At 44.1% G+C, this 13,675-nt stretch overlaps 1 protein-coding gene across 1 annotated transcript in view; it reads left to right on the top strand.

The window, feature by feature from the left end:
- Positions 1–4,450: 4,450 nt before the first annotated feature.
- The window catches only part of LOC308530119 (cadherin-related family member 3-like), a gene marked incomplete at its 5' end in the record, with an annotated part of 62,084 nt that continues 52,859 nt past the window's right edge, over positions 4,451–13,675 (top strand). The window contains 4 exons of the mRNA XM_081106592.1: positions 4,451–4,472; positions 6,678–6,874; positions 10,920–11,091; positions 12,936–13,024. Coding sequence (XP_080962718.1) covers positions 4,451–4,472; positions 6,678–6,874; positions 10,920–11,091; positions 12,936–13,024 — 480 coding nt within the window. The remainder of the gene's footprint in view (positions 4,473–6,677; positions 6,875–10,919; positions 11,092–12,935; positions 13,025–13,675) is intronic.

Raw genomic sequence — 13,675 nt, forward strand, 5'->3', positions numbered from 1 at the left:
TCCTGTCTGAAATCAATAAAAAAATATTTTAAAAAAATTAAAATGTGGTCTGCAGGTCATATTTAGCCTGTGAATCACCAATTTTCTGCCTCCAGAGATCTTTCATATGTTGTCTGCATACAGCCAGCCAGATCTTTTCCAATCCTGGCCCTAAAGCTTTAACTTACAGGTGTTAACTTGTATCCTATTGACCTTTGACTGGTGGTTAGTGTTTGCATCTTATCCTGATCTGGTGGCACGCTAATCTCACTTAGCAACGTGGCAAGCGGAGAGTTTGGGTCTCATTCCAACTCTGAAACATCAACACATAGAACCAGGCGGGACAATGTACCTTAGTGACCTGGAGTCTTTTAAATCAAAACCCTTTGAAAATGGGTGAGTCGAGTGAGCTGACCATTTCCTGGTGTCCCCACACAGCCTGGCCACCCCAGAGTCACCAGGCTTCGGGAGGCCTTTGCATGTAGAAGAAGGTGAATTGGGGACTTGGCCCCTTGTTCAAGCCCACCTCCTGACTGGAGCTTTTGTCCTTTTGAGAGAAGAAGGTGTCGCCTTACAGATCACTCAGCAAGGACTGTGTCATGAGGAAGTGTATACAGGGCACTTAGAGACAGAACGTTTCTCTGGAGAAGACTCCCCGCCAAGAGGGTGCCACTCCCCAGAATCGGGGAAGGCGAGCGCCGCAGCGGAGTGCTGCTGAGGAGGCGGGAGGCTTTCCGCTGCAGGATGCCTTTCTTTCACCTGCTTCTGCTGTTGGCTGCTGCCCCAGGTTGGTATCTTTAATTTGGACTCCTGTCACGCAGCTTTGAGATAGTCCTTTGGTTTGCTTTTCCCTTCTTTAGCAACTTCTCAGTGTTGGTCCTGGAAGCTGTCAAGGGCCCTGGGCTGTGCCACGTTGGAAAGTCTACGTTTCAGTCCAAATGTCCTCTCAGAGGCACGTGACCTGGGTGTAGGCAGGTGCAAGTTCTTTGGGGGGCATTTTGGAAATATCTACCAGGTCTCAGAGCCAACAGCCCACCTCTGGGAACCTAGACTATGGCAACACATAAGGACAGAAAGATATATGTAGGCTTAGTTGTCATGGCAAAAACTGGAGCAACCTACATGTTCATCAGTACAGGATTAAATAAACGGTCCAGACATACTATGGACATTGGAGTCATTAAAAGGAGGAGGCAGACCTGTGTGTTCTGATGTGCAGGTAAAAAGTAATCCAGGGTGTACTGGGAGTGGAGACAGGAGGTCCTAAAATTCTGAACCTAAGAAGATCCCTTAAGAAAGATCTATCTATATATACATGCACACAGAGTGTTCTAGAAGAATATATACAAAATATTTAACAGTGTAGTTTTTTGAGATTGGGAGTGGAATATAGTAGAGCAGCAGAGGTGAGGAGAAATGAGTGGAAGATGTTAAAACTTTTACTTTGTATTGTTTGATTTTTAAAAAATGAGTATATATTACATTAAAGTAAAAAATCAGACCCAAGAATTTAAAATTAATTACCCAAATTTTGAATGCATAACATCAAGACATTGGTTTAAGTGATTTTTTTCCTTACTGTTGCATGGATTGATTTCATAAAAGAACTCAATTAATGAATTTAGCCATTTTATTTAGAACCAGGCACATCTAGAGTTGGGTAAAAGCCAAAATGTCACTATTGCCAATAAAAAGTCAAGTAAAATATGGTCAATATTCTAAGAATAAATGATGGTTATCTGAAAACTGAAAAAGCTCTCTAACTTCCAAATACTTTAGTTAGGCATGATTAGATTTGATATTTCTGATAAAAACAAATGGTAATATTTGCAAAAACAACACTGAACTCCTACAGCTGTGCTGCTGAGTATGGTAACCACATCCAATTGTGTTTATTCACTACATGAATGTGGCCAGTTGGAATTGAGATATAAGTGTAAAACACACACTGGATTTTGAAGATTTTGTATGAATAAAACAATGTAAATTACCTTATTAACATAAACTTATTAGAAACTAGAGGCCCGGTGCACGAATTTGTGCACCAGTGGGATCCCTCGGCCTGGCCTGCAGGATCCAGCCAAATCCAGCTCTCCAACACCCCCCAAGGGGTCCCGAATTGTGAGAGGATGCAGGCCAGGCCAAGGGACCCTGCCAGTGCATGATTGGGGGCGGGGAGAGACGTGGGTAGTTGGCCAGCCAAGGAGGGACTGTGGGAGGGCTCCAGGGCGTGTTTAGCCCTTCTTGCTTAGTCCTGATTGGCTGGACCCCAGCAGCAAGCTAACCTACCAGTTGGAGCGTCTGCCCCCTTGTGGTCAGTGCATGTTATAGCGACTGGTCGATGGGTTGACTATCTGCCCTCTGGTGGTCAGTGCACATCATAGTGAGCGTTGAGCAGCCTTAGCATATCATTAGCATATTACGTTTGATTGGTTGAACAGATGACCAGACGACCAGACACTTAGCATAGGAGGCTTTTATTATATAGGATGTTGATCACATGTTGAAATGATAATATTTTGAATGCATTTGGTTAAATAAAATATAATATTCAAACTAAATTCACTTAAAAAACTTTTGAAATGTGGTTACTAGAAACTTTTAAATTAAATTACATATTGGACAGGGATGTTCTATAGTCCTAGATAACCTTTAAGTAGAATTTTCTGAAGTTATGGAATATTCTACTTGAATCCACTGCTCCAGTTTTGTGTGTGCATCTGTCTCGTTGAAATGGAAACATCAGGTGAATTGATACTATCAACTCAGTGGGTGGGACATTTAGTAAAGTAAGGATATAATGAAATCTAAGGAAGATTATATTTCAATTTAATTTGTTATAATTTGCTTTTTTCATGGGTGAAGATTTTTATGTTAAACTTGAGGTCACAAACTAGAGACTCTCGATGCATTGAGGACAACAGATGTTTTGAATAGCAAAATATTTCACCAAAACATCTCCATTTTAGGATCCTCACAAAAAATAACTCAGATCACATTCCCATGTGGGCAAGTAGCAGCTCCCTCCATTAGGTAGGAACAAACTTTTGGTTTCACCACAGTCCCCACTAATCCCTGATGTCCTGCACACAGTTACTGGGCATTATTTTACTATCTCCATTAAAGGTACAACTCAACTAGTTTTTTTTCAAATCTCCTTTTGTCCTTGGATATAAAGGGGTAGCCTCTGGATCTCCATTCTCTTACCATCATTTTGATCCTTTTGATTTATTTATTTTTAATTATATTTTATTGGCTTCAGAGAAGAAGGGAGAGGGAGAGAAACATCAGTGATGAAAGAGAATCATTGATCAGCTGCCTCATGTATGCCCCACATTGGGATCAAGCCTGCAACCTGGGCAAGTGCCCCAACCAAGAATCGACCCCTGAACCACACCAGCCAGGCTTGATTCTTTTTATTTTGGCTTATTAATTTAATTTCAGAGAGTAGGGAGTTTATTATGGAACTATTCTGACAGTAGATGCATAATAAAATGTCAACTTTACTTATTTAGATAACAGTTTAATGGGTGAGTTAATATGCTCAGAAAATTATTGTTCTCTTTCCTAGAGATTATTATACATTCAGGTATTGAGCTGTTTTTCAGTGGAAAACTAAGTATTCCTAAAATTTCAGCACATAAATATAATTGAGGAAAATCCCAAATCAATTTATTCTTTTTTAAAAAATATTTTTTTTTTATTGATTTCAGGGAAGAAGGGAGAGGGAGAGAGAGATAGAAACAACAATGATGAGAGAGAATCATTGATTGGCTGCCTCCTGCACGCCTCACACTGGGGATCAAGCTGCCAACCTGGGCATGTGCCCTGACCAGGAATCGAACCATGACCTCGTGGTTCATAGGTCAAGACTCAACCACGGAGCCACGCCAGCCAGGCTAATTTATTCTTTAATGCAATGGCGACAAAGTATCATCAGATGCAGAAGTCACTCTTGACATGACTCAACCTATAAAACCAAATAGAAAATCTGAACCAGTGAAATGGCAAGAAAGTTGCAACTTTTCATGTACAGATAGTGTCACAAAATAAGGTCTTGAGGGATAGGTCAATAGTATGTACTAGTGATTGATGTACTTCAGTCAGTAAAATGAATAATTTCATTCATTTATTTTTTTCACTTAATCATTAAATAAATATTTATTAAGTGCCTACTATGGCCAGACACGGTTCTTGGTCCTGCGATATAGCAGGGACCTCACACATGGAAGTCCTCAATTTCAGGAAGCTTGTATTTGAGGTGGGAGGAAGGAAGCAAAAAATACACATATAAGTAAATAAAATAAAAATAAGCAAATAATATATGACATTTTATAATTTTCACCTGCAAGAGCAGGACATAGTGTTATTTTATATAAGAACAGCCTGGGAAGACTCTCTGACACGGGGACAGTACATATAACAGAGTCCTAAAGAAAGTGTGTAAATGAGAAGTGGGTACCCAGGGGAGATGGATTTTGGACAGGGAGAATGTAAGGGCAAAGGTCCTGAGGCAAGACCTGCTGCACGTGTTTAAGGAACAGAAACGTGTGTGTGTCTGGAGCAGAGGACGTGAGGGCAAGAGTGTAGAGTATGAGGCCAAATAAAGGAAGGGCAGCTTCGTTGGTCACGTGGGGCCTGGAGGCCAGCCTGTGAACTTGGCTTTCACTCTGTGTGAGATGAAAAGCTGCTAAAGGAGTTTGAGAAAAGAGTGCTGTTACTTGACTTCAGTTTTAGCGCATTGTGGGTAGCTCAATCACGTAAAAGATGCTTATTTATATAATCTACACAGCCCTGTATTAGTTTTCTTTTGCTGCTGTAACAAATTACCACACAGTTGGTGGTGACTTAAGTCAACATAAATGTCTGAACTTCAGTTCTGCAGTTAGAAGTCTGGCATGGGTCTCACTGGCTAAAATCAAGGTACTGGCATATCTGCGTTTTTCTCCTCGAGTCTCTAGGCCACGCCCATTTCCTTGCCTTTTCCGGCATCCAGTGGCCACATACATTCCTCGGTTAGTCACACCTTCCTCCGTGTTAAAAAGCCAGATTCCTCAGTTAGTCACACCTTCCTTCATGTTAAAAGCCAGATTCCTCAGTTAGTCACACCTTCCTCCGTGTTAAAAACCAGACAGTTTGCATCTTTCCGATCATTCTTCACATCTCCTTCTGACTCTCTTTTCTGCTTCCTCTTCACTTTTAAGGACCGTATGGTTACATTGGGGTCACCCAGATCATTCAGGATAATCTCCCATCTCAAGATCATCACATCTGCAAGGTCCCTTTTGCCAAGTAACGTAACATACTCAGAGGTTCTGGGGATTAGGAAGTGGACAACTTTGCGTGGGGCCATTATTCTTACATACTTTGCTAAATAACACGCCCCCCCCCTCCCCCCCGCAGCATACACATGTCTACCCCCAACGGAACGCACATCTGAGGTGTGGAGAAAAAATCCTGAGTAAGACTTGGAAGTGCGGTTCCAGAGGGAAATCAATGAGCAGAAATTAAATTTTCCACTTACAAGTTTCATGGCTCAGAAATTTTCAGATCATTTCCTAAACAGAAAGGATGTATTGTGACCTTAAGCACATGTGTAGAAGCAGAAGAGAATTTGTTGAATCAGGAAAGAGGATGATGAAAATACTTATAACTGGAGAGAGGCTTGCAACCATCTTTAAAAGAGATTCATGAAATAACTCAGAGAATCTTTGGATGGAGAAAAAAAGAAAAAAGGAAAGACGCATTAATTCTCCAGCACTTCAGGGCTAGAGGACACCATCAGGCAGAAAGGTGGCGGTGTCAGCAGATGGAAGCTGTGTGCCCTGGAATGATAAATGAAGGGAGGTGGGCGGGCGCTGACAGTATGGGCGTCCTTCCTCCTCCTGGATGCACCACACCTCCTATGAGGCTGGGAGTGTCTGGGGTGGGAGAGAAGAAGCAAGCATGAAGCCCTTATTCATCAATGTGGAAGAGCATGTGTATATACTCTTACTGTGAATGCCTCTATTATTTATTTTTGGGAGTGGAGGTAAAAAATTCTATGTAATTTTAATAATTTTTTTCCAAACTAAAGGAAATATACATTTTAATAGAAGTCACTTATCAAGTATAACAGAGAGATCTGCTTCTTCTTACAAGGCCACAGTCCTATCCGTTATGGGCCCCACCCCTATAACCTCATTTAACCTTAATTACTGTACCTCCTAAAGACTGTCTCCAGCTACAGTCACATTGGAGGTTAAAGTTTCAATATAAGAACTTTGGGGGGGACACAATTCAGCCCATAGCATTCTGCCCGGATTCAAGGGCCTTGATTCAAACGTAATCTCATTCAGAATCACGCTCACAGGCATGTCCACAAGAATGGCCACATGTCTGGGCACCTTGTGGTCCAGTCAGACGGACACATAGAATTAACGCTCACAATCTCTGACCATGGAGTCTGTGTGTCCTGACAGCATCCGTTAAACTGGGCGGCCTAACCTGTTAGCTGGAGATTAGGGTAAGGCCTCAGATACTTCACAGTTTTTATTGATCCTACTACTGGTAAGCCTCCTCTGCTGATTTTATGACTTGTAATAAAAAAGGAACTGTAAGTATTTATTGTACGTTTTCTTTGTGGTTTTAAAATATGAAAGAGGTCGGGAAGCATTGCAAAAACCCCTATAAAAGTAACATTTTATTTTTCCTTGAAGATGTTCTAGCTTTTCCAGATTTTGTCATCGAAAATGGCAGCCCTGTTCTGGAGAATGTCTCTGAACATACACGGGTTGCCATAATCACTGTGTCTGTCTCACCTCCCGCTTCTCTGATTGGAGATCCTGTTATCATTAATGCCGACCCTGTAGTCCATCCATTCGTGCTGTCTCGTCGATCCACACATCAGTGGGAAGTAAGTATCGAGGCAAACAGTATCATCACTTGGTACCACAAGGGTTCTAAAATGAAACTGCCCTCCTTGCCCTTCTTACCTCCTGCTCATATTGTTTAGCTCCCACTCATTGGGACCCAGGATGTTCCAGACCCTCTAAAAATTCTTGAGGATATCAAGACGCATTTATGTTACAGAGATCTATTGAGGACCTCCTCGGACACAGGGCAAGGCCCTGGGGCTCTCTTGGTGGAACTCCGTCCTCACCCTTACGGCTTTTACTGGTTCACAGGGAGCTCTACTAATAAATGGAACACTCACGCAAGTATAAAAGTGTGAGTGTGATAAGAGCCGTGAAAGACAGGCCTGCAGGTCTGTGAATGCACCTAAGGGGGACATTGGACCTATCAGACTTTCCTAAGGAAGAGCTACATGATAAGCACTCTTCAGAATGAATAGGAATTAAATAGATGAAGAGAGAGACAGAGAGAACTCCAGGTCGAGCATGTGCAAAGGCCCTGTGGCAAGGAGTGTCGTGAGGTGATGAGACCAAGAGGAGGCCAAAGTGGCTGGAGCTGATGGGGAAGTGTGGTGAGAGATTAGGCCAGCCGTGGGCAAACTATGGCCTGCGGGCCGGATTCGGCCCGTTTGAAATGAATAAAACTAAGAAAAAAAAAAAGACCATACCCTTTTATGTAATGATGTTTACTTTGAATTTATATTAGTTCACACAAACACTCCATCCATGCTTTTGTTCCGGCCCTCTGGTCCAGTTTAAGAACCCATTGTGGCCCTCGAGTCAAAAAGTTTGCCCACCCCTGGATTAGGCTGTGAAGGAGTTGGGAGGCAGAGCCCGCAGGGCTGTAAGCCTTGTTAGGAAGTTCCGTTTACCATCCGGTATAATAAAGCTAATTACCCCCCGAGGTGAAGTTCAGGCAGGCTTACTGCTCATTTGAGAAAATTTGGGTTTCCTAAGCTAACGGTTCCTCAAATATGATGCGAGCCTGCTGCAGGCGCAGCATCCACCCGGACCCTCTGCATCCTCCCAGGGGACCTGGGAGCAAGGGGACCAGATGAGCGTGAAGCTCATGCTGCTTGCCGTGCTCTGAGCAACGGAGTCCTTAGGAGCGAAGAGTCTTACGTAGGGGATCAGAACTGGCTCCTGGTTTTAAGAGATTCAGAAACTGGTAGGGAGGACAGATGCCTAAGTGACCAATCGTAGTGCATCACGAGACGCAGTATGAAAGTGGTTAAGAGCCAGGGACTGTGGAGTCAGACTACCTGGGTTCAGGTCCTGTTTTGTATTTATCGCTTTGGGCAAATGACCTACCCTCTCTGTTCCGGTCACGTGTCCATGCCATGGGGTGGAGATACACATAATGCTCTGAGGGGGGGATTGCAAAGTCACACGGGAAAGGACATGTTACAGGAAAGGCTAAAGGACTGGGGACATGCAATCTGCCACCACATCTAAGAACCACTGGGGAGTTTTGTGGAAAAAAGAGACGATTTGCTTACATGTTATGGGGCCCACGCTGGCTGCTGTGAGGGGCAGAACCTGTCTAGTAGGAGGCTGCTGAGTGCCCTGGCCAAACCTTGGGATGGTCAGATTTTAAATTTGCTTCCGACTTCAGTGAAGTACAAAATGCTGTGCATGCACTTATCAGATTTTAAAATGAGTCTAAACAGCAAAATGTCAGCAAAGAGTGTTCAATAGTTAAGCGTATTGATTTTTCTTTAGTTTAGCTTTGTTTTTTTCCTGTAAGGTAGTAAATCCTAGCTGTTCTCAGCACAGGTTTTAGGGGCTGACAAGCCTAGCGTTAAACCACAACTCCTCCAACTAGCAGCAAGGTGACCTTGGGTAAGTTACTTGACTTTTCTGTGCTTTGGTGTTCTTTGTTTCTGTTTTCCTGTACAAAGAGATTAATAATAACAAGACTTCACTCAGGGCTTGCTAGGTGGGTCCTGTCAGGTAATGCGTGCCAAGCGCCACCTCAGTGCTTGGCCCATAAAAAGGAATGACCACGGAGCAGCTGTTACCTAATACATATACTTATACCTCAATATTCGGCACTATTGTCAAACTACAGACAATAAAGCTATAAGAAAGTCACATTGTAATAACTGTATCATAGACCGGCTCTAGAGAGCTTTAGAAACAGTTCAATTATGAAAGTTTTCTATCATGGAAAAAATCTGCAGATAAAGGCAGAACGCAATGAGCAGATATTTGTCTCCACAGCATTCCAGTGTAAAAGGGCATACTCTGTTCTATTTGAGGTTTAGCATATTATCATCCTTTCTTGAACTTCTTTCCTCGCAGGATATAGGCTTATTCAGTTTGCAAAAAGCTGAGCTTAGGAGCGGCTACTGGGAAGGCTGTAAAAAAAAAAATTGCCGGAGCCAAGCTAATCTGCTGGAGAAACAACAGCAGAGCTCACAGGGAGCTGATTACATAGATAAATCAAAATCTCATGGAGATGAGCCAAGGCGTACTCCGGTTATGTAATCACCAAATTGCTACCTGTCACTGAGCAGCATAAATGGCGGGCACTGGCGGGACAGAAGAGGAATTCCAGGTACCCTGCATGCGAGCACTTTTCCTGGATGGGGGTAACCACCCAGAGGGGCACTTCAACCACCTTCCTGCCTTCTTCCACTGCCAAGTGTAAAGAATAAGCATTTGTGTTTTTAAAAATTCAGTAAGCATTTGTTGAAAAGCTTGGTATTGTATAAAGTGCCAGGGAGCAAGGAGGACAGGTGCTGCCCCCAGGGGCTCCCAGGGCAAAGGGAACCCCAGCAGGAGGGTCTGCCCTAGGCTCCTGGGGCAAGAAAGTCCTTTATCACAGCTCGAAATCCCATACATCTTCAAATCAGGCTATAGCATTAAATTAACGCATCAAAGCATCAGGGTGGGATGAGAAGAAAAAAGACTTTAGAGTCAGGGAGACCTGGCTTTAAATGTCAGCTCTGTCACGTGTGAGCTGTGTGACTCGGGCTTCTAACTTCTGAGCCACTGTGTCCTCACTGACGGTAACATGAGGATGAGAACAGCCTTTGCTCTGTGAACCAAAGAGATAAAGTGTCCATTCTGTGATAAGTGTCCAGGGGAGGAGAGCTGCCCAATATGCATGCCTGACTGACTTCTCATGGGGGTGGGAGGGTAGCACTCAGGTGTTACTACCAGTCATGGCGCTGGTCAGTGCAAAGGTCCTGGGGCAGGAGTCAGGGCCAGGCCTTCCTCTTCCTACGGCGTGACTTTGCCAGCTGTATTATATAATCTACAATCTGTGAAATGGTGGTAATAATAGTATCTCCCTCATAACCTTTTTTCCGTGTTTAAATGAGGTGAAGAACTGAGAGCAATGCCTGGCTCCGTTTTCATCCATTTCAGGTGCAAGGCAGTTTAGGCTTATGGTTAAGAGCATGAGCTTGAAGTCAGGTGGAGTCAGAGCTATTGCATTTTCTGTGAAAAGCTGGACAAGCTGCTTAACCTGTTCACCCTCAGTTTCTGCATCTGCATAACACACCCAATAATATCCTTTTTGCAATTAAAAAGGAGAGAATGACATGTTTGTTAAGTGCTTAAGATAATCTCTGATAATTGAGAGTTGGGAGAGGGACTCAATAAACTGTCGTTAGGAAGAGTAACACGGAAAGGTGGGAATTCTCTGTTCATGGAGGTTTTCGATAAATCAGATCATGTTGCTTCCACATTTTTAAACACAAGATTTTTATCTCTTTTTAACAAATGCTGAATCGAATTGGGGATTATAGATGTAGAATACTCTGTCTTCAGCCGTGGGCAAACTATGGCCCGCGGGCCGGATCTGGCCCGTTTGAAATGAATAAAACTAAAAAAAAAAAGACCGTACCCTTTTATGTAATGATGTTTACTTTGAATTTATATTAGTTCACACAAACACTCCATCCATGCTTTTGTTCCGGCCCTCCGGTCCAGTTTAAGAACCCATTGTGGCCCTCGAGTCAAAAAGTTTGCCCACCCCTGGCACCCTCGTGAAGCCGTCATCGGCTCCATTACCCTGCACTCCTTTGTCTAATGTAGTTACTCACCACTGGAGTACCGAAGCTGGACTTCGAGACGGTGACCCTCTACTCCTTGATAATCTATGCCAAAGACAGCCACGGGGCGACGGCATCCCAGACCATTCTAATCCAGATTGCGGATGTGAACGAGCCGCCCACCTTCAGGGGAGCCCTTGCTCAGAGAGACCAAGGTACAGAGCTCTCCTCTTGGGGGAAGAAGGGTCCACTGGGTCCATGGCGTGGCTGCTGTGCCCTGGGTCCTTTGTGCTCTCGTAGGGTGATGGCTATAGGAGAGATAAGGAGAATGATGCCAACAAAACGAATGCTAAAGGGCTGGCACCTACCGGGTGCTAACTGTGGGGCAGGCGCTGTCCTGAGAGTGAGGGCCTCAGGCGGGTTAGTTCATGAAATTCTCATAGCTCTGGAGGTGGGTGCTGTTCATATTCGTATTGTATAGATGAGGTCACAGACTCAGAGAAGAAAAATAACTTGCTCAGTGTTAAAAACTTTATTTTTCTGCCCTCGCTGGTGTGGCGCAGTGGATAGAGCATCGGCCTGCAGACTGAAGGGTCCCAGCTTCAATTCCAGTCAAGGGCACATGCCCGTGGTGTGGGCTCGATCCCCAGTAGAGGGCGTGCAGGAGGCGGCCAATCAATGATTCTCTCTCATCATTGATGTTTCTATCTCTCTCTCTCCCTCTCCCATCCTCTCTGAAATCAATAAAAAAATATTTTTAAAAAACCTTTATTTTTCTGTTTGATTATTATGTACGCTAGTTACTCTTTTGTAGGTGTGATTATTTATTTAACAGTGTGTCTGTATCATTAAGTTAGAAGCTTCTCGCTCTCTCTCCATTTGATTTTCGCCTCATGTGAATCTTTCTCTCACTCTTGTCTCTGTCTTTCTCTTCTCTGACTTCCTATGTAGTCGAGTGTTTAACACCTGCATGTGGACGAGTCATGTTCTCTACTGAAAACAATCGCTTGAGGTTTAGGTGTTGGGGTGGCCACACACTGGAGAGAGCTGTGGATCCTGCCTGAGCCTCAGTTCCTCATTGGCCACACAGGTATTAATCCCCACTCCATGCAGCTCACCCAACCATGGGCATGCAGAAGGTGCTGAGTAAATGTTAGCCTTCTTCCATCCCTTTCCCTAGCAGATGAGAAACTCCTCAAGGATAGATTCAAGGGGAAATTGTGTTCTTTTGCCTTCTGAAACAGTGAGCCTCATGCCAGGTTGGCTGTGGTCCAAACAGGCTGTGGACTCCTTTGCTATCCACAAATCGTGCTGCCTGGCAGAATGATGCGGTAGCTTCTGCCAGGGTGGGTTATCCCCTCAGGCACTGAGGGCACCGGTGCCCCAGTGTTCCTGACTCAGGGAGAGTGGTTTGACCAGTAAATGGGCAAGTTTGTGGTTGCCACAGTTTTAAAAATGGATAGAAAGAGGGAAAACTTGAGGAAAAGACAGGCATTAATAAAATCATCAGACAATATTAATATACTAGAGGCCCTGTGCACGAAATTTGTGCATGGGTAGTGTCCCTAGGCCTGGCCAGTGATCAGGGCCAGCTGGGGCCTTCCTTCCAGCTGTTGGCTGCCGGCCTTGGGGCCTTTCTTTATTCTGCACCACCCCCTGGTGGTCAGTGCACGGTCAAATTCCCGAGGGGACAATTTGCACATTAACCTTTTATATATATAGATTACTTGGGTGACTTTAAGTGAGTTATTCAATCTTTCTAAACTCAGTAAAATGGGAATAATAACATACCAATGATGTCAATTGCTCAGCAATCAGAAAATGTTCAATATGGTTACTGTTTAAATTTATAAATCTCTTTGCTCTCTACCTGACACACGATAGATACTTGACAAATGGTGTCTATTTTTATTATATGGCTATGATTATCATGGTTAATGGGAATCACCCTGTGAAAACGTCTGTGCTGAGCAAGCACAGTGCCTTCAGTTTTACCTTTAATCCAGGAGTGGATGAGGGGCTTTGGGGCTTATAACATCTATCACCCATTTTCTGGCAGTTACTGAGATTTATATCCTGGAAGACACTGCCCCGGGCACAGTCATTTACAGAGCAGCAGCTGCAGATCCAGAGGATGCTGTTTTGGAGGTAATTTATGGCTTGGGGCAGAGAATATCAGCGCCTGGTGGTTTTCTGTATGGCTGCATTCACATATAAAACCACAGGGATACTCAGTGCATTATACCACAGTTCAGGGTCCAAACATACCTTTCACCTCAAGCATCAGGACATTTTAGGTGAAATGATTGAGGGATGGGCTGTCTGGGTACTTGCTTCCCATCTAGTGCATTCCACCTGTGCAGGCATCGCCAGCGAGTCCTTAGGTATTGACAGAAGAGGCCCAGCCATTTCCTCTTGTTCTTGGGGACCCTGGCTAGCACACACAGGTATTAATCCCTACTCCATGGAGCTCACCCGAGACAATGTGTTGAGAAACATTGCAGCTTTCTGGCGGAATTAATTTGCATTTCACAGCGCTGGGCCTCGTCCTCGGGCTTTATGATGCCCGGGGAATGCAGTTGTTTTCAGGGTGGGTGTCTCCCAGTTATGATACCACGGGAGGGAGGAAGTGATGACCTGTGGCAAGAGGCTTGGCTTTAACTCCTAACTCCTCTGCTGCAAGTCATGTAACATTTCTGTCCTGTTTCAGCTGTAAAGGTGGGGAAAGGCTACCTGCTTTGCCTTCTCTCCTATTGCTTTCTCTCATATTGCGTATACTGAACTTGAAAGTCGTTTTTA

Source organism: Myotis nattereri (genome assembly GCF_964212035.1).
Source record: "Myotis nattereri genome assembly, chromosome: 14".
In the NCBI taxonomy this organism is placed as follows: Eukaryota; Metazoa; Chordata; class Mammalia; order Chiroptera; family Vespertilionidae; genus Myotis; species Myotis nattereri.